General features: G+C 36.7%; 1 protein-coding gene across 1 annotated transcript; it reads left to right on the forward strand.

The window, feature by feature from the left end:
* The first annotated feature begins 19650 nt into the window (after positions 1-19650).
* On the forward strand, positions 19651-25973 carry LOC135678943 (ras-related protein Rab5A-like). Its single transcript, XM_065192211.1, has 7 exons — positions 19651-19806; positions 20383-20460; positions 20544-20711; positions 23200-23248; positions 23777-23854; positions 25178-25267; positions 25716-25973. The coding sequence occupies exons 1-7, from the start codon at positions 19765-19767 to the stop codon at positions 25817-25819; spliced, it is 609 nt and encodes a 202-aa protein (XP_065048283.1). The 5' UTR covers positions 19651-19764; the 3' UTR covers positions 25820-25973.
* The last annotated feature ends 149 nt before the right edge of the window (positions 25974-26122 follow it).

The raw sequence follows: 26122 nt of genomic DNA on the forward strand, positions 1-26122 counted from the left end.
GTCCTAACAATTGGTATCAGAGCCACGTTTTTCTTTGGTTTAACACCTAAAGAGAAATGGCTGTTTACAGCTTTCAAGAAGGTCACTCTCTCATTCATCCTCCCATGTTTAATGGGACGGACTACACATATTGGAAAACTCGAATGAGAGTTTTCTTGCTTTCGTTGAATCTCGATTTATGGAATATAGTCGAATTTTGTTTTCAAAAATCTTCTCTTCCAATGAACGATTGGAATGAGTTGGAGAAGAAGACTTTCTCTTTAAATGTAAAGGCTATGAATGCCTTATTTTGTGCCTTAGATAAAAATGAATTCAATCGGGTTTCTACTTGTGAAACGGCTTTCAATATTTGGCACAATCTTGAAATCACACACGAAAGCACTAGTAAAGTTAAAGATTCGAAGATTAATATTTTGATGCATGATTTTGAGTTGTTTCGAATGGAACCAAGTGAGACTATTGGAGACACGTATACCCGTTTTACGGATGTCGTCAATAGTCTAAAAGCTCTTGGTAAAAGTTTTTCGAATCTTGTACTTGTGAACAAAATTTTACGATCTCTTTCTAAAACTTGGGATCCTAAAGTAACGGCTATTCAAGAGGCCAAAGATTTGAATATTTTTTCGATCGAAGAACTTATCGGGTCTTTGATGGCCTACAAAATGACCAATGTGGCACATGATGAACTTGAGAATAACCTTCCAAAGAACAGAAAGGATTTTTGCACTTAGAATAAAAGAAGACCACTTTGGCGAAAGCTCAAGTGATGGTGAACTTGAACTTCTCACAATAAAGATTAAAAAGTTTTTAAAATAAGAATAAAAAATTAAAAGTAAACATAAAAAAAACACAACTACTTACTATGAATGCAAGAAGAAGAAAGCACTTTGGGATGAAATGAGTACCTCCGAAGAAGAGGAGCATACTGATGAAGATGAAATGACAAACTTCGCTTCGGTGACTCTCGATAATGAGGTAAAATACTCTAACGAAACCCCCTTAGTTTATTTTGAAATTACTTGATACATTTCATATGTTGTTTTTAAATTAGTATATAAAATATAAAATATAAATAAATAAATAAAAGGGGATCATGCTTTTCTTTTTCTAGCTAATTTTGAAAATGATAATGACAATTGCATGTTTTATGAAAATACAACAAAATGTTAGATATAAATCTAATGCTTGTATACCTAATAAGAATAATAGTATGTATATTTTTAAGAAGCAATAATATATAATCATGTTGATTTCCATATTACTTTTCGATTTTGATTGAAGATGCCTTATGTTTAATAAAACCATGCTTGATGTTTTAATAAAATAATGTAATGATGATTTAAGATCATGCTTAATGAGTTTGTCTTTCAAAATTATGCATGATGATGGATTATCGATCTTTGCCATAATGAAAGTTCTTTTTCGTTTTAAATGATGATGAGTATTTTTGTTTGGCATAAAAAGACAAAGGCATGCTTGTATGAAATCAAATCACTTAGATTAAAACAAAAAAAGAGAATGCATATTTTCTTGAAAATACCTCTAAAGCTTTTCAATTTTTCAACAAGTGATTCTTAGTGATGAATCTATCTTAAGTAATCTCTTGAAAATGATCTTGATTTGATGATTTGAATTTAAATGAGCTTTATCTTAATTTTTTGAGATTTATAACTTGAGATTTCTTATGCACGAATCAAGATATTATATCTTTTGATCTCATTTATTTCTTTTATCCATTTATAAAGAAGAGATTTCTTGAAATAAATCATGTCTTGTGGCATTCATGAAAAATTGAGACATTATGCATGAATCGAGTTCTCACATGAATCTATTTATGTTGCCTTCATTGAAGTTTCTTAAAAGTGATTTTGATGATTTGAATTTGAATGAAAATTTTTCAACCGAATCATGAACTTTCTTTTTTATTTCTCTACTTGAGCTATCTTTTATGAGAATAAAAAATTTTCTATCTTCGATTATTTCATCTTATCATTTACTAAAGAAAGAGACTTATGCAAACAAACTATGACCTTGATAATGGTTTGTAATGGTTTGAAATTATGCATGTTATATGTTGAAGATTTGAAACCATGTTTTGATATCATGCATACCCAAGAAATGTTGATTTGACAAATTGAATGAGTTGAAAATGAATGATGATTTTTCTCTTGATTATAACTTATGATATTTTTTTTTATGAATCATCATCTTGATTTCTCGATAATTGATACTATCATGATGTGAAATATTTTTTATTTGGAATATGCATGCAATACTTATGATTTTATTATGAAGATGTATATGATGTATTGCATATGATATGAATCATGATTAAAATTGCCTTGATTTAAATTTAAGGTTTATCTCAATTATCACATTTTGAAATAAGAATGACACTTTATCTTTATCATAATTTGTAAATTGAAATAAAAGAAAATGAATTGCACCATTGTATTGTTATTCCCCTCTTTTTGCCAATAACAAAGGAGGAGAAAAAATATATTTGCTAAGATCGAAACAGTTTATGGGGCTAATTGAGTTAACGTTTTGTGTAATCATACTAACTCAATTAGGGGTCAATTGGGCCTTAATTGGGACTGATTTTAGCTCATTGGAAGACCCATTTAGTGACCCCAAAGTTGGGTCAAGCGGTGGCACTGCTAGAATAAGCGGTGGAACCGCTTGTGAGCTGGAAAACTCAAAAAACTCGGTCTCCGAGTATGTTAGGCTGTAGTACTGCCAGTTTGGGTAGTGGTACCACTCAGACACAATCTCCTAGGTGGTTGTACCGTCAAACTGGGCGGTGGTACCGCCCAGTGTCAGGTTGTAGGTGATGGTACCGCTCGTACCCCGAAATCTCGGGGATTTAAATTTTGGGCTCCAAATTTGAATCCATTTGGGGCCTATAAATATCCCACTCTTTCCTGCCTAGAATGGCAAGAATTGGGTAGAAAGGGGAAAAGAATCCTTGATGAAAAAGTTGAAAAAGGATGAAAAATTTGAAAAAGCTTGAAAAGTGTTGAGTGTTCCCCTCCACCTCTTAGAGTTTAGAGTTCATTCTAAGAGAGGTGTGAAACTTGTAAAGGTCCTCTCCTGAGCCTATCAAAGGGAGAATAGAGTTGTAAGAAGGAGGTTGATCTTCGCCTATTAAAGGAAGATCGTTAGTGGATGCCGGTGGCCTTGACGGAAGAGGAATCGGTGGAGTGGATATAGGTCATGAAGACCGAACCACTATAACTCGGTTTGCATTTACTTCTTGCAAGTTACATTTATTGTAAACTGCCCTTCTTTACCTGCTTTACATCCACTACACTCTTCTGTATGCTTTCAAGTTAACATCTTCCGAAACAGGTTTAATCGTAATGAGATTTTGAAACCGACGTAATTTTTACCGCTACACTAATTCACACCCCCTCCCACCTCTTAGTGCCGACTCATTCCTAATAGAAATATCCGCTATAGCTCTTAACTTATCGGATATCAAATAAGTCCTTGAATTATTGGATCTTGTGGATAAGATCCAATAATTGGAACATAAGATTTGATGAGGTAATCAGATCTTATGACTTCGTTAAGAACGAAGATGAGCCTTGTGTGTATAGGAAGGTAAGTGGGAGCGCTATCACCTTCTTGGTGTTATATGTGGATGACATCCTGATCGTTGGGAATAATGTAAGAATGCTATTCACAATAAAGGCTTGGTTTTCTAGACACTTCTCCAGGAAGAACTTAGAAGAAGCATCCTATATCTTGGGGATTCAGATCTATAGAGATAGATCCAAGAGGATGCTTGGCTTATCCCAATCCAAATATATAGACATCATTGTCAAAAAGTTTGGCATGAAAGATTATAAGAGATGTCTCATACCGATGAGACATGAGATATCTCTTTCTAAGAGTATATCTCCAAAGACTCCTGAAGAAAGGGCGAACATGGATAAGATACCATATGCCTTCACGATATGGTTTATCATGTATGTCATGCTATGTACTAGGCTTAATATAGTGCATGCTCTAAGTGTCTTGAGTAAGTATCAGGCATATCCTTGGAGTACTAGAAAGTAATAAAGTGTATCCTTAAGTACTTGATAAGGACTAAGGATCTTTTATTGGTATATGAAGGTAGTAGCCTCAAGATTGAAGGCTACACAGACTCAAGTTTCCAGTCCGATGTTGATGATAGTAAGTCTAATTTGGGGTATGTGTTCACCTAGAATGGAGGAATAGTATACTGGAAGAGTTCCAAGCAAGATACTACTGCTGACTCGACCATAAAGGTGGAGTACATTGCTATAGTAGATGTAGCAAAGGAGCGAGTTTGGATGAAGAAGTTCATCAAAGATCTGGAAGTCGTGCTGGGTAGCGAGGAATTTATTCCCTTATATTGCAACAACTATGGGGTGATTGCTAAAATGAGGGAATCTATGTCTTATTAGAAGTATTTTAAGGAGGTTCCAACCTGTTAGAGAGATCGTGGCCCAAGGAGATGCGATAGCATAAAGAGTTCCATCCGAAAATAATATCGCAGATCCACTAACAAAGCTGTTGTCTTATATTGTCTTTGAGTGTCACATAGGTCTAATAGGGATCAGACATATAGGTGATTGGCTTTAGGTCAAGTAGGAGATTGCTAGTCATAGGTGCCCTACAAGCCAATCACGTGAGTGATGACACGTATGACATGAAACACATTCTTTTTGCTTTTTATATTATTTGGCATTATATCACTTTATATTAATTATCGCATATATATATATATGCGATAATTTATATATATATATATATATTGTGATGTCCATGGATCTATGCAATGGGAATCGGATCGTGATGAGATCACGATAATGAGATTGATTCATCTTTAAACACAGACCCTAAATAATCCTGGTTTACTCGAGAGGGACATCAAGATAACCGAATATACTAGTGTGCTATATACCCGTCCATATGATGGAGATAACTGGTCTCATAGCTGCTCGTGTGAGGACATTAGGGATATAGTGTAGGTACTCATTGGAGAATAAGTTCACTAATTGATCCGCTCATGGAATATTGGATGGTTGATGATACCTTATTGTCAAACAGCGATTCTATCGTCTTAGTGGTGTATCTGGTCCTTAGACTTGAGACACCAAGGATGTCATGTATGAGTCCTCCACTCTTTGATACGACCTTATAGGCCTAAAAGTTTCAGATCTAGCACAACCTATCATCGGGAGTAGCAACCAACATTACAAGGACTATTGAGTGTCGATAAAGGATCATTCACTCTCGGTGATATGAGAGGAATATCACATGCATTCTTACTCAGACAAATCTCTAGCCAAGGTCATTCGGATTGAGAGAGAAAGAGTTCTCCGGGAGAATTCGATTAGAGAGAGACTCAAGTACAAACTATACGGGTTTGACAGTACTATGCCCGATATACGGTCTCTAGGGTATTAGATGGATGAGGGACTATAGATACACGGTAATTGAGGATAGTAGATCTAATGGATTGGATTCCCTTATATCGTCTAGGGACTGTGGCTTAGTGGCCAGCTCTATATTGGGCCTAGAGGGTCATACACATATGGTAGGCGTTGCGACGAGTAGAGGTTCAAATATGAGATATCCGTTGGAGCCTCTATCTTATTGGATATCCAATAAGCCCCTGAATTATTAGATCCTATGGATGAGATCCAATAAGAGCCAATGAGAGATTATTGGATATATATTCACTAATCTAAGAGGCTTGGGTAATTGGATGGAGATCCAATACCCAATAGGGTAGGATCTATTAGGGTTAAGTTGACATAGGACCTCTATAAATAGGAGGGAACCAAACACCCATAGGCTAGAGGCTTCTTGGTTGCCACCTCCTATTCTCCTCTCCCCTTCACTTTCTCAAATAGCAGGTGTGGAGTTTTGGGTAGTGATTGGAGGAGCGTCGTCATAACCCTATTGTGTGGATCATCGCTACAAAGGATAGCGCTTGACTTCCTTCATCCTCTCCTATAGATCTGTAGGGATTTAGGAATATACGATCTCCCTAGGTAAAACACAACTATCTCATATGTGGATTTATGTTTCGTGGGTTTCGTGCACCAATTTTTGCATGACGACGAACACCTTTTAGGAAATTTAGGGATTTTTGTTTATAGTTCTTCCCCTTCGCATGTGATGTCACCCCTAGATTTTCCTACATATGGTAGGTGTTGCTTTTGAATCTCGGATTTTGATGATAAAACCAATTGATAAGTATTTATGATTTGATCTGCATTTTGAGTGATGCAAGAAGCTTCGATCAGGATGAGAAATTAAAGCAGGAAGAGTCATGTTGGGCCGATGAAAAATATGTTAGAAGATTGGACGTCGAGCCGAAGGATCAGTCGACGTATCGATAGAAGGCTTCGGGCCATGGATTCGGGCATCCGGCTAAGAAGAGCATATATTGCGCCAAGAAAATTGGAGTTGCGGAGGTCAACTAGCCGATTGGGCAATAGGCTGCAAGAGAGGACGATACGCTGAAGAATCGGACGAAGCATCGATGGACCAATGACATGTCGGATAACATGATTCATGCTTAGTAATAATTGTTAAGATTGAAGTGTATTTTATATGTGCAGGATTAACTACGATAGCAAAGCATAAAGCAAAATGAAGTCCCGGAGTCAAGAACGTGATTTCATTGGGAGTTCAAGAGTTCGTCAGAAGTTCAGACATTCATAGAAAGTTTTGCAGGAATTGACTGAGAAGTCTAGGAGCTTGCTAAAGAAGCTAGTCGAAACTCGCTAAAAAGATCGTCGTGAAGTCCAGGAGCTTACCGGGAGTCCGTTGGAACATTGCCGAGAGATCGTCCGAAGTTCGCCGGAAGATCGCTGGAAGCTCGCTTGAAGAAATCTAGACTTACGAACTTTTTTTAGCTTAGTAAATGTCTTAAAATTCATAATTAGTACATAATTGGGATTAGAATTGGTTCAATCTAATTAGGGGGCAGTTGGGCTAAGTTTGGGTTATGTTGGGCCAAGAGAAAGGCCCAAACAATGACCAAACAGGTAAAACTATCATGACATAGTCTCCGAGACTGTGTCAGGCAGTGGTACCACCCAGACTCAGTCTCTGAGATTGTCTGGGCGGTGGTACCGCCCGTACCCTAAAATTTTGGGGGTTTGAATTTTGGGCTCCAAATTTGAATTCATTTTGGCCTTCAAATTTGAATCGATTTGTCGAAACTTGCTAAGAAGATCATCATGAAGTTCAGGAGCTTTCTGGGAGTCCGCTGGAACATTGCCAAGAGATCGTCGGAAGTTCGCCGGACGATTGCCAAAAGCTCTCTTGAAAAAACCTAGACTTACGGACTTTGTTTAGCTTGGTAAATATCTTAAAATTCATAGTTAGCACATAATTAGGATTAGAATTGGGCCACCCTAATTAGGGGACAGTTGGGCCAAGTCTAGGCTATGTTAGGCCAAGAGAAAAGCTCAAATAGTGACCAAACAAGTGAAACCGTCATGGCACAGTCTCCGAGACTATGTTAGGCGGTGGTATCACTAGTTTGGGCAGTGATACCACCCAGACTCAGTCTCCAAGATTGTCTGGGCGGTGGTACCACCCAGTGTCAGGCTGCAGGTGGTGGTACCGCCTGTACCCTGAAATTTCGAGGGTTTAAATTTTGGGCTCCAAATTTGAATCCATTTGGGTCCTATAAATATCCTAGCTATTCCTACATAGATAAGCAAGAAATATTAAGCAAAACTCTGTGATTCTAAAGTTATAAACCTTAGAAAGTTGAGTTTCCTCCTCTCAAAGCTTAGAGAGAGTTCTAAGGGAGGTATGAAAGGGATACCTTGTAAAAGAGAGTTGTAAAAGGTTGTCTCCTAAACCTGTGAAAAGAAGAAGAGGGGTGTAAAAGAGTAGTTGGTCTTCACCCATTGAAGGAAGACCATTAGTAGATGTCGGTGGCCTCGACGGAAGAGGAATCGGGAGTGGATGTAGGTCACAACGACCGAACCACTATAAAATCTGGTTTGATATATGCTTTGCTATTTTTATTTATTGCAAATTGTCATACTTCCTCTTTACTCTAACTGCACATCCTTACGAACGTATTTCAAGTTATCATCTTTCCGAAATCAATTTTATTCAACGAAAGATTTTATAAAGTTGATGTTTTTACTGCTGCACTAATTCACCCCCCTTTTAGTGTCGACTCTTTTCTTAATAGTTAGTATCAGAGTCTTATTTTTCTTATTTGGTTTAACACCCAAATAGAAATGGCTCTTTTCGACTTTCAAGAGGGTCACTCTCTCATTCGTCCTCCCATGTTCAATGGGACGAAGTACACATATTGGAAAACTCGAATGAGAGTTTTCTTACTTTCGTTGAATCTCGATTTATGGAATATAGTCGAATTTGGTTTTCAAATGTCTTCTCTTCCAATGAACTATTGGAATGATTTGGAGAAGAAGACTTTTTCTCTAAATGCAAATGCTATGAATGTCTTGTTTTGTGCCTTAGATAAAACTGAGTTTAATCGAGTTTCTACTTATGAAACGGCCTTCGATATATGGCACACTCTCGAAATCACATACAAAGGCACGAATAGAGTTAAAGAGTCTAAAGTAAATATTTTAATACATGATTTTGAACTATTTTGAATGAATCCAAGTGAAACCATTGTTGACATGTACACCCGTTTTACGGATGTCGTCAATGGTTTAAAAGCTCTTGGCAAATGTTTTTCGAATCTTGAACTTGTGAATAAAGTTTTACACTCACTTTCTAAAAATTGTGATTCAAAAGTAACAATAATACAAGAATCAAAAGATTTGAACCATTTTCTAATTGAAGAACTTATAGGGTCTTTGATGACCTATGAATTGATGTGCAATGCACGTGAAGAACTCAAGAACAACCTTCCAAAGAACAAGAAATATTTGAGACTTAGAACAATTAAAGACCACTCGATTATAAGCTCAAGTAATGGTGAACTTAAACTCCTCATGAAATTTAAAAAGTTTATGAAACAATAATCAAAAAATAAAAACAAACCTAAAAAGAACACAAATTGGGACGAAATAAGTGCATCCGAAGACGAGGAGCAAACCGATAAAGACGAAGTGACAAATTACGCCTTAATAGCTTTTGTCAACAAGGTAAACAACTCAAACGAAACTCCTTTAATTTATTTCGAAATTATATGATGCTTTTCATGAGTTATTTTTCATTTATTTTAGAATAATTATTTTTCTTGATAAGTATATGTTTAATAATGTAATAAAAATACAAAAATTGGGATCATGCTAGTAATTTTGAAAATGATAATGAAAATTACATGTTTTTTGTTAAAGGAATAAAATGTTAGATTTAAATCTAATGATAATCCTATGTATATTTTTCAAGAAGAAATAATGTGTATCTTGATGATTTCTAATTTTGATTGAAACCATGTTTGATGTCTTAATGAAAATATTAAGAGGTTTGAAATCATTCTTAATGTAAAATTATGCATGATGATTTTTGTGATCCATGGCCTATTGATCTTTGTCGCAATGAAAATTGCTTTTTCGGTTATAAACAAGATGGATGGTTTTTATGATGAAACTTATTTTTCAATCCTAAACATTGATGCATGTTTTTTTATTTGGCATAAATAAAAAAGGCATGCTTATGTGAAATCAATCTTATGAATTGAATCACTAAAATGAAGAGAGCTTTCTCCTTAAAAAATTTCTTTTTCTCTACTTCATCGATTTTCAAAAAGAAGAGATTGATAAATCTATTTATATTATTTTGAATCTCTTAAACTATAAAAGTGATTTTGATAATTTGAATTTGAATCAAGATTTCTTCTTTGTACTCCTATGATTTTTTCTTAGTATTTTATTTAAAAAAGAGATTTACTATATGAATCATGTCTTTTGGTATTCAAGTGGTCTTATCTTTCATGACATGATTTCTTTGTATTGGTATTTTATGGCTTATATGCCTTAAAATGATTGAAATATTTTACACTATATGTTCTTCCCTTTTTCTTTTTTGTTTACAATGATAAAAAGGGAAGAAGTTATGATCATGCATAGTATGATGTAACTTGATAAATTGATACCATCATGATGTGAAATATTTATGATTTGGAATTATGCATGCAATACTTATGCTTTTTATTATGATGATGTATGTGATATATTGCATATGATGTGAATCATGATTTTTTTTTAATTATAATTTTTATGATTCAAAATGAATTGAGAGATTTTATATGCATGAATTGAGATATTGTTCTCTTACAAGATTAAATAAATTTTATCTATATCATGATCTCCTAAGAATTCTTTTCGTTAATTATTTAAGAGGAGATTTGTTAAAATGAATCATGGTTTCTCTTGATTTCTTAAATTTTAGACTTGATCTTTCATTTTTTATGATCAAAATAATGATTGAAATATTGATGATATGAATGCATGAAATACTCATGATATTGTTTTGATGCTCTAAAATGATATAAATTTGCTAGCTTATGAGTATCATGTATGATATGATGATTGATTTATTTTTAGTATATGCATAGAGTAAGGATGATATGTAAAGTTTTAAAATGTTTTAATTTGAAACTATAATGACGTACAAATATATTGAAATAATAATAACACTATATCTTTGTCATAATTTAAAAATTGATGTAAAGGGAAATGATTTGCATCATTGTATTTTTATTCCCTTCTTTTTTACAATGACAAAGAGGGAGCTCAAGATGCAAATTTTGGAAACTTGCACATTGCAAAAGAAAAAAAAACTTGATAGCTTATTCATCTCAAAAGACGCAAAAATTTTGCCAACTTTCATATTAAAAAAAAAAAAAACTTGCTAGTTTGCATGATGTAACACTTGCTAAATTTGCTAGCTTACAAATTGCAAGGAGAAAAACTTGCAATTAAGCAAAATTGCTAGCTTGCATGATGTAAAACTTGCTAGAATTGCTAGCTTGTAATATAAAGAGAAGCAAAAAGTTGTTATCTCAAGAAAAGCAAAATTTACAAACTTACAAAACTTAAAATTATTGATGTAAAATGATGTAAAATTTTACTAGCTTATACTTTGCCAAGGAAGCAAAAATTACACATCGCAAAAGAAAAGAAAAAAAATTACTAGCTTGCATGTTGATAAAACTTAAGACTATGTTTATTATGCAATGATTTGAAATTATGTCTAAATATTTGCTAGTTGTACTTCTCCATTTTGTTGATGACAAAGGGGGAGAAGTTATAATGACAATCATGCATAGAATGATGTATTGAATGATTTGATTATGCATGATTTTATGATGATATGTTACAAATATCTATGATTAAATTTGTCTTAACTTGAATTCAATTTGAATTCAAGAGTTCTCTCAAATATAGTATATTGATAGGAGTTTATTTAAACTCTGGGAGTTAAGATAAACTCCATCATCAATTGGTTGTCATCATAAAAAAGGGAGAGATTGTTGAATCTCGAATTTTGATGATGAAACCAATTGATAAGTGTTTATGATTTAATCTACATTTTGAGTGATGTAGGAAGCTGTTGGGAAATCTTGGGGGCGACATCATATGCACAGCGGAAGAACAAGAAAATAAAATCCTCAATTCCCAAAGAGATGTTCGTCGTCGTGCAAAGATTGGTACGTAAAATCCGCGAAACTTAAAACTGCGTATTGAGTAGATTGTGTTACCTAGGGAGATCGTATATCCCTGTTTCCTAGTAGATCCTTAGGAGAGGGTGAAGGAGGTCAAGCGTCCTCCTCTCTAGCGGTGATCCACACAGCAGGGTTGTGACAACGCTCCTCAAAACTCCAGGCCTACTCTAAGGTGGAGAGGGAGAGGAGAATAGGAAAGACAAGCAAAGGCTCTAGCCTATGAGGCTCTGAATCCCTCCTATTTATAGAGGTCCCCTGTCAAACCCTAATGGGTCCTCCCCTAGTGGGTATTGGATCTGCATCTAATAAGACAAGGGCTCCGTCGGATATCTCATATCCGAACCTCTACTCATCGTAATGCCTACCATATGTGTGTGACCCTCTAGGCCCAATATCGAGCTGGCCGTGAGTCATACCTGTCAGAACTCCTTCTAACTCGGTGAATTATTATCTCTGTAATAATTCACTCGACTCATTAACTACGGACGTACTAGGCCACTACGTCGTAGTCCCCAAACGATACAGGGGAATCCAATCCATTGGACCTGTCTGTCCTTAGTTACCATGTACCTATAGTCCCTCATCCATCTAATATCCCCGAGACCGTATATCGAGCATGGTGCTGTCAGACCCATACGGTTTCTACTCGAGTCTCGCTCTAATCGGATTCTCCCGGAGAACTCTTTCTCTCTCAACCCGAATGACCCTGGCCAGGGATTTGTCTGAGCAAGAACACATGGGATATTTCTCTCATGACGCCGAGAGTGGATGATCCTCTATCGACACTCAATAGCCCTCATAAGGTCGACTACCACTCCCAATGACCAATTGTACTAGATCTGGGACAGCCAAACCTATAAGTCTGGTATCAAAGAGTGGAGCACTCATACAGGACATCCTTGGTGTCTCAAGTCTAAGGACCAGATATACCACTAGGACTACGGAATCGCTATCTGACAATAAGGCATCATCAACCATCTAGCATTCCGTAAGCGGATCAATCAGTGAACTCATTCTCCAATAAGCACCTGTACTGTATCCCTAGTGTCCCTACACGAGCAGCTATGAGACCAGCTACATCCATCATATGGACGGGTATACAGCACACCAGTCTGTCCGGTTATCACGATGTCCCTCTCGAGTAACCTATGACCGGGATTATTTAGGATATGTGTTTAAAGGTGAATCGATCTCATTATTGTGATCTTATCACAATCCGATTCCCATTGCACAAATCCAAGGACATTACAATATATATATATGCATTTATGCAATAGTTATAAAGTGATATACGCCAAAATATAATAAGCAAAAAGATTCTGTATCAAGCCACACGTGCCATCACTCACGTGATTGGCTTGCTGGGCACCTATGACTAGAAGAAGCTTCGATTAGGATGAGATAATTAAAGCAGGAAGAATCATGTTGGGTCGGTGAAAAACATGTCAGAAGATTGGATGTCGAGCCAAAGGATCAGTCGACGTATCGATAGAAGGCTTCGGGCCATGGATTCGGGCATCGGGCCAAGAAGAGCAGACATTGCTCCAAGAAAATCAGAGTTGCGGAGGTCAATTGGCCGATTGGGCAATAGGCCGTAAGAGAAGACGATACACCGAAAAATCGGACGAAGCGTCGATGGACCAATGACATGCTGGACAACATGATTCATGCTTAGTAATAATTATCTAGATCAAAGTGTGTTTTATATGTGCAGGATTAATTACAATATCAAGGCATAAAGCAAAATGAAGTCCCGGAGTCAAGAACGCGATTTCGTTGGGAGTTCGAGAGTTCATCGGAAGTCCGAACGTTCATCGGAAGTTCTGCAGGAATTGACTAAGAAGTCCAAGAGCTTGCCAAAGAAGCTTGTCGGAACTTGCTAAGAAGATCATCGTGAAGTTTAAGAGCTTGCTGGGAGTCCGCTGGAATATTATCGAGAGATCGTCGGAAGTTTGCTAGAAGATCGCCAAAATCTCGCTTGAAAAAACCTAGACTTAAGGACTTTGTTTAGTTTAGTAAATATCTTAAAATTTATAGTTAGCACATAATTGAGATTAGAATTGGGCCAACCTAATTAGGGGACAATTGGGTCAAGTTTGGGTTGTGTTAGGCCAAGAGAAAAGCCCAAATAGTGACCAAACAAGTGAAACCGTCATGGCACAGTCTCCAAGACTGTGTTATGCGGTGGTATCACTAGTTTGGGCAGTGATACCACCCAGACTCAGTCTCCAAGATTGTCTGGGCGGTGGTACCACCCAGTGTCAGGTTGTAGGTGGTGGTATCGCCCGTACCCTAAAATTTCAGGGGTTTGAATTTTGGGCTCCAAATTTGAATCCATTTGGGGCCTATAAATACCCCAGCTATTCTTGAATAGATAAGCAATAAATATTGAGTAAAACTATATAATTCTAAATTTGTAAACCTTAGAAAGTTGAGTTTCCTCCTCCCAAAGCATAAAGAGAGTTCTAAGGGAGGTGTAAGAGGGATACCTTGTAAAAGAGAGCTGTAAAAGGTTATCTCCTAAACCTGTGAAAAGAAAAAGAGGGGTGTAAAAGGGTAGTTAGTCTTCGCCCATTGAAAGAAGACCGTAAGTGGATGCTGATAGCCTCGACGGAAGAGGAATCGAGAGTGGATGTAGGTCACGACGACCGAACCACTATAAAATCTGGTTTGCATATCTGCTTTGCTATTTACATTTATTGCAAACTGTCATACTTCCTCTTTACTCTAACTGCACATCCTTACAAACATATTTCAAGTTATCTTTCTGAAATCAGTTTTATTAAACGAAAGATTTTATAAAGTTGATGTTTTTACTACCGCACTAATTCACCCCCTCCCTCTTAGTGTCGACTCTTTTCCTAACAGTTGCGATGAGTAGAGGTTTAGATATGAGATATCCGCTAGAGCCCCTATCTTATTGGATATTTAGTAAGTCCCTAAATTATTGGATCTTGTGGATAAGATCAAATTGCTAGTCATAGGTGTCCTACAAGTCAATCACGTGAGTGATGGCACATGTGACTTGATACATAATCTTTTTGCTTATTATATTTTTGGCATTTTATCACTTTATATTAATTGTTTCATAGACACACACACAATATATATATATATATATATGTATATATATATATATATATATATATATATATATATATATATGTATATATATATATATGTATATATATATATATATATATATATATGTATATATATATATATATACATATATATATATGTATATATATATATATATATGTATATATATATACATATATATATATATATATATATATATGTATATGTATATATATATATGTATATATGTATATATATACATATATATAAATATATATATATATATGTATATATATACATATATACATATATATATATACATATATACATATATATATATACATATATACATATATATATATACATATATACATATATATATATTGTGATGTCCTTAGATCAGTGCAATAGGAATCAGATCGTGATGAAATCATGATAATGAGACTGATTCGCCTTTAAACACATATCCTAAATAATCTCGATCATAGGCTACTCAACAAGGAAATCGAGATAACCGGATAGACTGGTGTGTTATATACTTGTCCATATGATGGATGCAGCTAGTCTCATAGCTGCTCATGTGGGGACACTAGGGATACTGTGCAAGTGCTCATTGGAGAATGAGTTAATTGATTGATCCGCTTACGAAATGCTAAATGGTTGATGATGCCTTATTGTTAGACAGTGATTCCATAATCCCAATGGTATATATGGTCCTTAGACTTGAGATACTAAGGATGTCATGTATGAGTACTCCACTCTTTGATACCGAACGTATAGGTCTGGAGGTTCCAAATCTAGCACAGTTGGTCATCGAGAGTGGTAGCCAACCTTATGATGACTATTGAGTGTTGATAGAGGATCATCCACTCTTAGTGTCATGAGAGGAATATCTCATGTGTTTTTGCTCGGACAAATCCCTAGCCAAAGTCATTCAGATTGAGAGAGATATAGTTCTCCGAGAGAATCTAATTAGAGCGAAACTTGAGTAGAAACCGTATGAGTCTGACAGCTTCATGCCTGGTAACTTTGGCCTTGTGCCTTTGTTATAAATTATTTATCTTGGTGCGGGTTAGGTTTTCCCGACTTATGCATCTCGGACATGTTGGCCTCGTGTCTCCGTTGTGGTGGATTTCTTTTTACATAGGTTGAGTTTTCTTGACTCGTGTCTTGGGCATATTAGCCTTGTGTCTTTGTAGTGGTAGATTCCTTTATGTCGATCGAGTTGTCCCAACCCATGCATCTCATATACGTTGGCTTTGTGCCTCTACTATGGTGAATTTCATTTTATGTAGGTCAGGTTTTCCTAACTCATGCATCTTGGGCACATTGGTCTTGTGCCTCCACCGTAGTATGTTTCTAATCCCCTCTCTACCTTGGTAAATTTCAAATCTTCCTACCATGGCAGGCTTCAAATTCTCCCTTAGCTATGGTGGATTTCAAGTCCCCTCTCCGTCGTGGCGGATTTTAGATCTTTTCGTTGTTTCAGGCTTCAAACTCTTGCTCCGTCATGGCAAATTCAGAGCTTTCTGTCATGATGGACTTCAAATTCTCCTTCTGCTTTAACAAATTTCAAGTTCCCTCTACACTGTGATGGATTTTGGATCTTCCCGTCATGGCAAGCTTCAAATTCTCCCTCCGACATAGCAGATTTCAAGTCCCCTCTCTACCATGGTAGATTTTGGATCTTCCCACCATAACGGGCTTTAAATTCTCCTTTCGCCATGCAGATTTCGGGTCTTCCCTCTATCGTGATAGATTTTGGGTCCTCCCACCATGGCAGGCTTTGTTTAGGGGTGTCTCAATCAACGACTCCATCAACTTTGAATGTAGGAGGGACTTGGCAAAATTCCAAGGATTGATCAACAGTGCCTTAGGTCGAGTTTCTTTGGCAGGGAGACCGTCATCAAATAGCATTAGCGCGACTCTCTTGGGTTGCTTCTCAGCTTTTTGATATTGACCCTCATTGGGAATTTTATCACCATAAATTTGGTCATCATCGTTTTAGAGCAGAGCTCACCTCCAAATGTGACATGTAAGCTGTGTCAATCATGATCATCTTCACTCAAGCGTTAATCATCCTCACAAAGACCACTAAGGTATCATTGTGGTTTAGGTCAAGGTACTCTATCTCTTCTTCCTTAAAACTTATTTCTGAGTCATCCTTGGACCTCAGGTGCTTTTTGATGGTAGTCTGAGTGTAGGCTTTGCGACTCAAGGAGCTATCTCCTCTTGAGGCTGGTCCACCAATGATGACGTTGATTTATCTCCTCATCTCTCTACTAGCCCCTAAGGTCAGGGCGAAGGTTCCTGGTGCCTTCGGACGAATCTCCCAAGGTGTATTTGATGAATGAGTTTTTTCATTTTGCTCATTCAAATCATGACAATCCTTTGTATCATGGTCATAATTATGATAGAAGCGATAGTACTTAAATTTGTTCCTCCTCTCTAGTAGTGCCTTCATCAGTTGAGGGTCTTTTAAAAAGTCATTTTTCTTTTATTTGTAAAAAGACTTTAGTTCTAGTCATGTTCAAGGGAGTCGACTCAGATCTCGGGCGAGATAACTCAAGTCAATCATTTCTTCTTCACCTCATGTTCTTCGCTGGGTTGGTCTTTTTTTTTTTTTTTGTGGTAACCTTAGGGTCAGGATTGATAGTAGTCACTCTTGTCTTGACCTTTTGTGCATCTACTTATACTTACTAGAGATCATTACCTCCATGATAATATATTGGTTAGCCCTTTAGAGCACCTTGGGCATTGTCGCCGGTGGCTTCTCCACCAATAACCAGAAAAAGTGAGAGGGCTTGAGCCTCATTATGAAGGCCTATATTACAAGTGACGGATAAGCTCCTTACAACTCTCGGATCTCATTAGCAAATCGAGCAACAAAGTCGGAGAGTATTTCTTCCTCCCCTTACTGAGTCCAAGAAACATCGTCACTTATGGCCTCGGGTGCACATTCCCAAGGAAGTAGAGATTGAACTCCTTTGCGAGCTAGGCGAAGGAGCCGACCGAGGGGCTTCAAGCAAGTATACTATTCTCATGCCAGGTCTCTTAATATTATTAGAAAGACATGATACATCAAGGCGTCTGAGGTATCATATAATGACATCTGGGCATGGAAGATAATAGTGTGCTCTATCGGGTTGATATTGTCATCAAAGGCCTCCAATAACGAGAGCCAAAAGTTTAGTGGGATTGGCTCTTCCTTGATGTTCTAAGTGAATGGAGACCAACCCGAGGTGGAGTCGTTTGGCTTTTCCCCTCATGATTGATGAAACTCTCACTGCATCTCTTCTAGACATTAGTTTATTTGTCATAGTTGGAGGCTCAAGGAGTCATACATCAAATCCATTGATTAGGCCTCGGATTTGGGCGAAGCGAAAGTGGTGGTGTGCTAAATTCCATGGTCGAGGAGTGAGGTGCTCCCTCGACCAATGGTTCCCTAAGTCTTGGGCGATCTTGAGATGCCGACTTCGCATCGGGTGGGGGAATCTCGATGGGTGCTGAAGCCAATGGTGATTTTGGGTACTGATCACAACTGAAATGGTGACGCTACTTGTTAGACAAACTGAGGTAGGAGTAGGGTGATAGCCTGAATCATTTGTTAGTGTTTGCACCTATTGGGTGAGATTTAGAAATACCTTGATGGGAACAAGTAGGTGGTTTGAGGTCATCCCCACAGGCTTGGGTCATTGAACAAACATCAGTATCGCATTGATGTTTACACCGAGTGGATGCGTTTATATGAGGGAAGGACGAAAGCTGTCCCCCTTAAGTAAAAGTACTATGGGTTGGAGGTAGGGCATCATCGTTGGAGCATTTGTTAGAGGGATTGGCAGGTGGACGTTCATATGATATCAAACCCTTCCACCAGTGCTTAAATGTTAGAAGAAAATGTCATTGACATCATTATCAGCCTGACATGGTCTATACCCGTGTATGCAGGGATGTTTGAGGTGTTTTCGAGGTAGAAGTATTGCGCTCTTGAGGTGGAAGTATTATGCTCCTGATGTGGAAGTATTAAGCTCTCAGGATGGAACACCGTACTTCCAAAGTCAAAAGAGATTTTTTGACTTAATCCTTTCGACATTCAAGTTACTAATACAAGTTCCCAAATATGGATTCAAGTAGTTTAAAAGAAGTCCCTTGTATTGAGTTTAAGATGTCGTTTTATATGTTAGAGAGAAAGGAGTTTGCTATTGTGTTCCTCGTAATGGATGAGAATAATATTTATGATTATTTTTTTTCTGATAAGAAAAAGCTTGTAATTATCTTTCTTATTATTATAATTAAGAAGAAAACATATAATGAGAATGATATAGAAGAAAAAAAAGACTTATCTCAACCGACAATCACCTGTCAAATTCCTTATAACTATATCATATCTGTTATTCTTTCGTCACTTCAACTAGTTTTTTCAATCATTTTTTATTATATTATAATATTTATCTTATAATACTGTTTATATATTTAATACTTCTTGATATAACATATATATATATATATATATATATATATATATTATTCTTAAAAATTGTATTAAATTTGATATATTGTTTCAATCAAAGATGCAGAGACTTGGCTAGTAAACTCCAATTCTAATAACAATGCTCGCCAGAGTTGACCTGCTCCCTCGCACGGCCGTGTTAAGAGGACCAGTCAAAAGATGGTGGCGCCGGTCACACCCGCGTCAGCCCTTTATTAGCTTCCGTTGACCTCCTCGACGCGCTTCCGGTGTCCCCGTACGGATTTTTTAGTTGCCCTCTTCCCCGATTTAGATGCTCATCAAGAAATCCTTTTTCCAAACCAACGGTTAGAATCAACCGATTACCATCAATCTTTATTCGACACTTTTAGCATAGTGAGCTCTGCGGGACCACGGGAACGTGGATCAACATATAATCCACCGGCTCTTGAATTTGCCGATCGGGATTTAGGTTTGTGCCTTCTCGTGATCGATTCGTTCCCCAGCCCACCACATTTGGCCGATCTTTTCTCCATCCTTCTTCACTCCGAAACGCATGGCCGCTCCTGGAGGCAATAAGATCAGGAACGCTAAATTGGTATTCTTTGTTATTGTTTTTGTGTTCAGCGGAATCTTTTGTACATCCTTCTTTTTTTTTCGGATTTTATGTTCCCGGAGTCAACAATCCTACGATCGCTTGTGTTATGGTGCTACTCTTTTCTTGATGGGATGAGGCTCTTTTCCTTGTTTTCTTAGGAGATTTTTATTTTCTTCTGAAAATTTAAAATTTGCGATTTAGGGTTAGAATCCTATGCGCATATTCGAAGGTTAGAGAGGTTGAACTTTCTCCTCTGGCATGCTAATTCTTGAATTTGGAAATTGATTTTTTTTTTTGGTTAGGATCAATGATTATGCAGGTCTTAAAATATTGTTCTTCTGTATCTGATCGTTATAGGATTTTCTAGGGGTTATTTAATTTCTGCCTCATATTACGGGTGGAAATTCAGATTTTTGCTAATTTCTGTTCATGAACATCCCTTGCTTAAGATTATCAATTTGTTCATTTCTTTCCTCTTCCTTTCATCATTTTGAATTCCTTGTGCTTCACAACTTTAATTTTTAACTATTAGAAATCAATGAGATCTCTAACTATGGATTTGTTTTGTTAAAAAAGGTTCTTCTTGGAGATGTTGGAACTGGAAAATCGAGTCTGGTCTTGCGTTTCGTGAAAGGCCAGTTTGTGGAATTCCAGGTTGGTGTGTAGTGGAATTCTGAGTTAGAAGATGATTATAATACTCTTGTATGGTGTCTTACTTTAGTGTTCTAATTCTGTAGGAATCAACCATAGGCGCAGCATTCTTCTCGCAGACGGTAGCTGTAAATGATGAGACAATCAAGTTTGAGATTTGGGACACTGCAGGGCAGGAGAGATATCATAGCTTGGCTCCCATGTACTATAGAGGGGCAGCAGCTGCTGTGATTGTCTATGACATGACGAATGCGGTTAGTAAACTCTGCTTGTGAATTTGTGAATGCAGTCAGGAATAATATCGCTGATCATGTCACTTATTGCATTTTCAGTGGAGCTGGAAATTTAGGAATATTTAGTAATTTTGTACTGACGTCATTTTGATGCCTCTAACAATTGCTCCCTCATTATGAGAAGCGTTAAAAGCTTTTCAAGAGGATTATCAAATAGGATCACGACTAAGTAATCTCTTTTATAAATGCAAAAAGTAAGAAAGAAATAGTTCAAGCATGAAATGTAAAGGGTGTGTATTTATATAGATACTAGTGCCCCCATTTCCAATCTAGATAGGATTTTAAACTAGTTTAGACAACTATAGTTATTATATAAGAAATACAGAAAAGTAGCACTTAAATTCCATGCTACAGAACAACTACAGTTCTGTCCCGTCCACTCCTGTTTGGATGAAAGAATTTGTTTATATGATGCAGCCCAATGCATCTTCTTTTCCAGTAGAAGTAGCATTGATGTAATCTTCCCCTGATTGCCATTTGAATTCTCTTCCTATATGGTAAACTGCCCTTTAGACTTATTATTGTAGTCGAATGCCAATCTTTCCAACTCCATCATTGTTGTTGTACGGGTAGTCTGGGTCATGCACAAGCTGTAAGCATGCATTACCAAGTGCTACTTCATTATCTGAGACTTCAAATTGGGTCAGTTCAGATTGTATATATCTGGGTTGAACTGCTGTAAAAATCCAAATTGAGGCTGAACAAGATAGATCTCAGTTTGGTGTTAGTTTGAGTTGAGATCAAGATCAAGCCAAATTCCTTGTATCTCAAACCAGCTTGTCCCAAGTGGAGGACCAAGAGTGCATTTTCAGATATATCATTGAGAAGAGCTTTGTCAGCCTCCTTTTCCTCTTCACATGTTGAGGATGTCCATGTTTAGCCCTTTATAATTTGTGCATTGTTTGTGCTCTTATTAAACTATCTTTATGTCTTCCATAGGGTAAGACCTGCACAAGAAGTTACCTTTTGCTGCCTTCAATTTATAGCACTCATTAGAACTAAAATGGTTGATCTAAAATGAGTCAGGCTCTAATTTTGTCAAAATCATAGGGGCTGACTGTTTTTGGTAGAATTCAACTAACTGATAGATTGTTGGTCTATCATTGCAACTTTGGCCTTTTATGGGCTGAAGTATTTTAACTTTCTGTAGTTTTTTCCAAGGATCACCATTTCGGGTACCAGACCCGTTTCAATGATCCATCGGACTGGTATATGCTAGTCGGTACCAGTGTACCATGTGTTGGTGCACCGGTATGTATCAGTGATTTGGAGAGAAAGAAAAAGAGGAAGAAGAGAAAGGGACGGTGGAGGAACAGAGGAGGAAGAAGGAGGTAGCAAGATAGAAGAAGAGGAAGGAGGAAGGAAGAAGAGGAGGAGAAGCAGCGGCAGCGGCCAATCGGTAGTGGCAGCGGCAGTGGCATTGAATGCGAGAAGAGGGTGATATTGCGGGCGGTACAACAATCCTTTTTTTTTTCTTTAATCTGATCTAGGTGATGTTGCAGCTCCAAACTGAAATTGGGCTAGTGTAGTCTTGTTCCAATTTCCATAAGTCCTTTTACAAAGTTAGTTATTGTTCCCTTCTTCTGCCTTCAGAGTCAACTCCAATTTTTAGATATGTGGTTTTAGTCATTGAGTCATACACAAAACAGAATTATTTTAATAATTGGGCTCCTCCACATTGGACAGATTTGACCTGTAATAGAGTTGAACTTCTGTATATTGTATAAACCAAAGTTAAGGATGAAAAAGGCCAATTTCTGGCTGGACTTGACCAGATATTGGCTTCTGTGGTCTAGGCTTGTGTTGGATTCAAGATTAAGTCAAATTTTCTCAGTACAATGTCATCTAATATAACACTCTGTTTGGAAATTTTGTTGAGGAAATGGAAGCATGCTTTCATAATTGAATCACCAGAAAATGCAAGAGTGACTTCAATGAATGTCATCCTCATTTTCTTTGCTTGGTGGGTGATTTTCCTCTCAAATTTTTTCTTCTTTATTAGTGCTCTTTTTAATAACTTTCTCTGACATAGCAAGTCAAATAAAATTTTGTTGTAAAAAATCTTTCTCATCATCCATTCCCTTTGAGTTCAAGAAACTAGGGTAACCTATTGGTCATGGAGCAGTGGAGTCTATTTGAAGTTTGAAATTATGAAGTGGTTGGTATTGATGCTAGTTCGTATCCAATTGTAGAAGTCTTCACATGTGAATTTATCATGCGTAACACATCATTGATGTTTCGTGATTTGGTTAATTTAGGAAGAAACAGTTCATTTATGAGACCATAAGAAAAGAAATATTTTTTGATAATGGAAAGGTTGTAATTTGCATTTGTAAAACATTTCTAGCCTCGCTACATGGCTATTCTTTAAATTCCTTGAATGCTTATGTTGGGTTTATTCTGACTTTCCATGAATTCTCATCTAAGGGTACCATTATTTATCCTCCAGGCCTCATTCACTCGTGCAAAGAAATGGGTTCAAGAACTACAAGCCCAAGGTAGGACCTAGAAGTCCTGGTTGAGATATATTTTTTTTAAGTTTCTCATTCAATATCGTCCATGTTCTCAGGTCTGATTTTCTTTTTCTTAGCATCTTACCCTAAAGGTGTTGAACTTTTTTATTCTCAGTGCTATCTTCCCTTTTTTATGATAAATATCATACTTGTATTCCAAAAATCATCTGCTTCAGAATATGAATAAGCCTGCATATGTGCATTATCTTGCACATTTATTTGTATGACCATGTGAATAGGTGGGTATCCAGCTTAGTGGCTATCAACTTAATCTCCCATTAAAAAATTTAGCTTTCTTGCAAGTTCTCTCATTCACTTTGAGGACTTAGATTCTGGATATTTGACCTCCCTGAAATATAAGGCATCTCATGACTAGTTGCTGGAACTTTCATAGTTTACAGGCCCTATACTTGTGATCTTTCTTAGTGCAGTAAATGTGAAATACAAAGGGTCCAGTTATTTGTTACTTTCATCTATAGTTGTTAATTTATGCTGTTTTTCTGGAATGCTCAGGTAGTCCAAACACTATAATGGCTCTTGCTGGGAACAAAGCTGACCTGGTAGAGGCTCGACAGGTTTCTGTTGAGGCAAGTATACTCATATCATGTTTTCTGATTTTTATCATTATCGGATTTATCACATCCACTACTACTTCTTTATCTCAACTCTAAAGTGGACCTTGTGGCACTTAAGGAAATATGCTAATTTTTAGAATGAAATGATGTAGTTAGATGAGCTAATCTGACAGGTTTCATGTTAACACCTAGTTTACTAGTTTTTTTTCTCACATCTGATGGATAGTTTCAGTGGATTCACAAGCTCTCATTTTGGAATATTAGGGTTGGCCAAGATGCAGTAAAATTGGACTTATTATATTTCCATGCTCAGCTTTGTCGTCTCTAGATGTTTTTGGTACTTGCTCTCGTCTTCACTGGAATTGTAATTTGGATTTTCTTGGATCACTTAAATATATTAATTGCTTAAACACATGCAAAACTTGGCTCCAATACTATGAAGTTAAAAATTTTCCAATTGCTAATCGAAAATGTCATGCTAATTAATACTTGCACAGAATGTTCAAACTAATCTGTAAGCCAAACCTCTTTTCTTAAGCTCAAATGATGATGATTGTTGTGCACTCAACTCTTGATGCATATTAATTTTTTGACCTTCTCTTTGTATGATGTACGAAGGCAAAATACGGCAGCTTGAACAAACGATGTTTCTTTACCAGGCTTGAGTAGGTTATCAGATCTGACTGTAATAATTAATATTCAATTAAAATTTTGGTTATATCCATGGAGGAAAATTTTCCTTGTATATGTATGGCAAAGAGGGCTTCATGTTGCCTTAGATAAAACATGAAAGGAGAAAAAGATGTCACAAACAGAAGGATGGGATATTAGGCACCAAGTATTTCCTTAAATGTATATATGCACTTATAGATTTTCTTTCCTAAACTTCATTCTGTGAAGTGGTCAATTAGCTGTTCTCATGGTTTACATGTCAATATTTAGCTGAATAAACCATTTATATATGTTTCTGCCATTTCATTCCTCTTTAGTTGAATTGTCCATTAATATCCATTTGACTGAATATTTTAGCAGTTCCACATGTAATTTGAGCATAAAAATTATGATCTGTTCATCAAGCCCGACTATAAAGATCCTTTGCCTCTTAGAGCTCAATTTGTTGTTTTCATATTTGAAGAAAGATCATTTGGATGTGGGACTTCATGTCACCATAGGCAGTACATGTTTCTTATCACCTGTTAAATACCATTTTCACGAATGTACACTCGGTTTTGTTAAGTAGACAGACTAGTCTGACTACTTTGAATTAAAATTGCACTTCTACCCCATGTATTTACCTTGCAATTCTGCTTTAAGAGTACATTTTTTATGATGCAGGAAGCCCAAACCTACGCTCAGGAGAATGGTCTTTTCTTCATGGAAACTTCTGCTAAAACTGCAATTAATGTTAATGACATCTTCTATGAAATTGGTAAATCACTTTCAAACTTGGATAATTTATTGAAACAGCATAATGATCTCTAAAATATTTACAATATTACTTTATTGACATTGGTTTCTTGTTATTGTACCTATCTTTTGTGATTTACTGCACTTGGATTTAGTGTTTTACCGAATGCATTTTTTGGCTTGTGAAGTTGATGTTTTCATCTAAATTCTCTTATTTTCTCAAAAGCACATGACTGGACTACTGGAAGATGATCTAATTATGCTTTGCTGTCACGTTCGAACTCCATTTTCTTTAGAGTAATGTGGTTAATAATGAACAGTTTCTAGAAATATTTTGTGGATGGTTGGATGTTACATCACCAGGAATTATCCTTTACCTTTTGATGACTTTGATTACATTATTGACAAGTCTTCTATCTGCTGTAAGGGTTTAAAAACATTAACTAATGCATGTATGGTTTTTGTTTCAGCCAAAAGACTAACCAGAGTGCAGCCAGTACAGAACCCTCAAGGAATGGCTTTGGCTGATAAACCAGACCAGAGAATAGTGAATACTTCTTCTTGCTGCTCTTAGTTAAAGACATTGCTGCCATATAACAGCCAACCGGTGCTCATCTATCTGATTAATAGAAAACGAATTGGCAACTTGTGTTCTGCAAATCCTGTTCTTACTGTAAATGTGTAGGTTGGAATTCTGCAATTAAGAGATCAGCCACGTTTTGCATGAATGCTCTTGTTTGAACTCACTGTGTGGCTTTATTGTGGGACAACTGCTGTGTTCTATATAGCTTCATGTTTTATGAGATTCTGCATTAATCCATCGAAAGATTCAGGTTAACCACATGAAGAAAAACCTTGTATGTTTTAATTATCATGT

This window comes from Musa acuminata, chromosome BXJ1-7 (genome assembly GCF_036884655.1).
Source record: "Musa acuminata AAA Group cultivar baxijiao chromosome BXJ1-7, Cavendish_Baxijiao_AAA, whole genome shotgun sequence".
Classification (NCBI taxonomy): domain Eukaryota; kingdom Viridiplantae; phylum Streptophyta; class Magnoliopsida; order Zingiberales; family Musaceae; genus Musa; species Musa acuminata.

Bases quoted from the DNA above. Each gene is read 5' to 3' on its own strand.
- LOC135678943 (XM_065192211.1), top strand. From the start codon at position 19,765: ATGGCCGCTCCTGGAGGCAATAAGATCAGGAACGCTAAATTG. The intron at 20,461-20,543 runs GTTGGTGTGTAG...CTAATTCTGTAG, and splicing joins GCCAGTTTGTGGAATTCCAG to GAATCAACCATAGGCGCAGC. The intron at 23,855-25,177 runs GTATACTCATAT...TGATGCAGGAAG, and splicing joins ACAGGTTTCTGTTGAGGCAA to CCCAAACCTACGCTCAGGAG.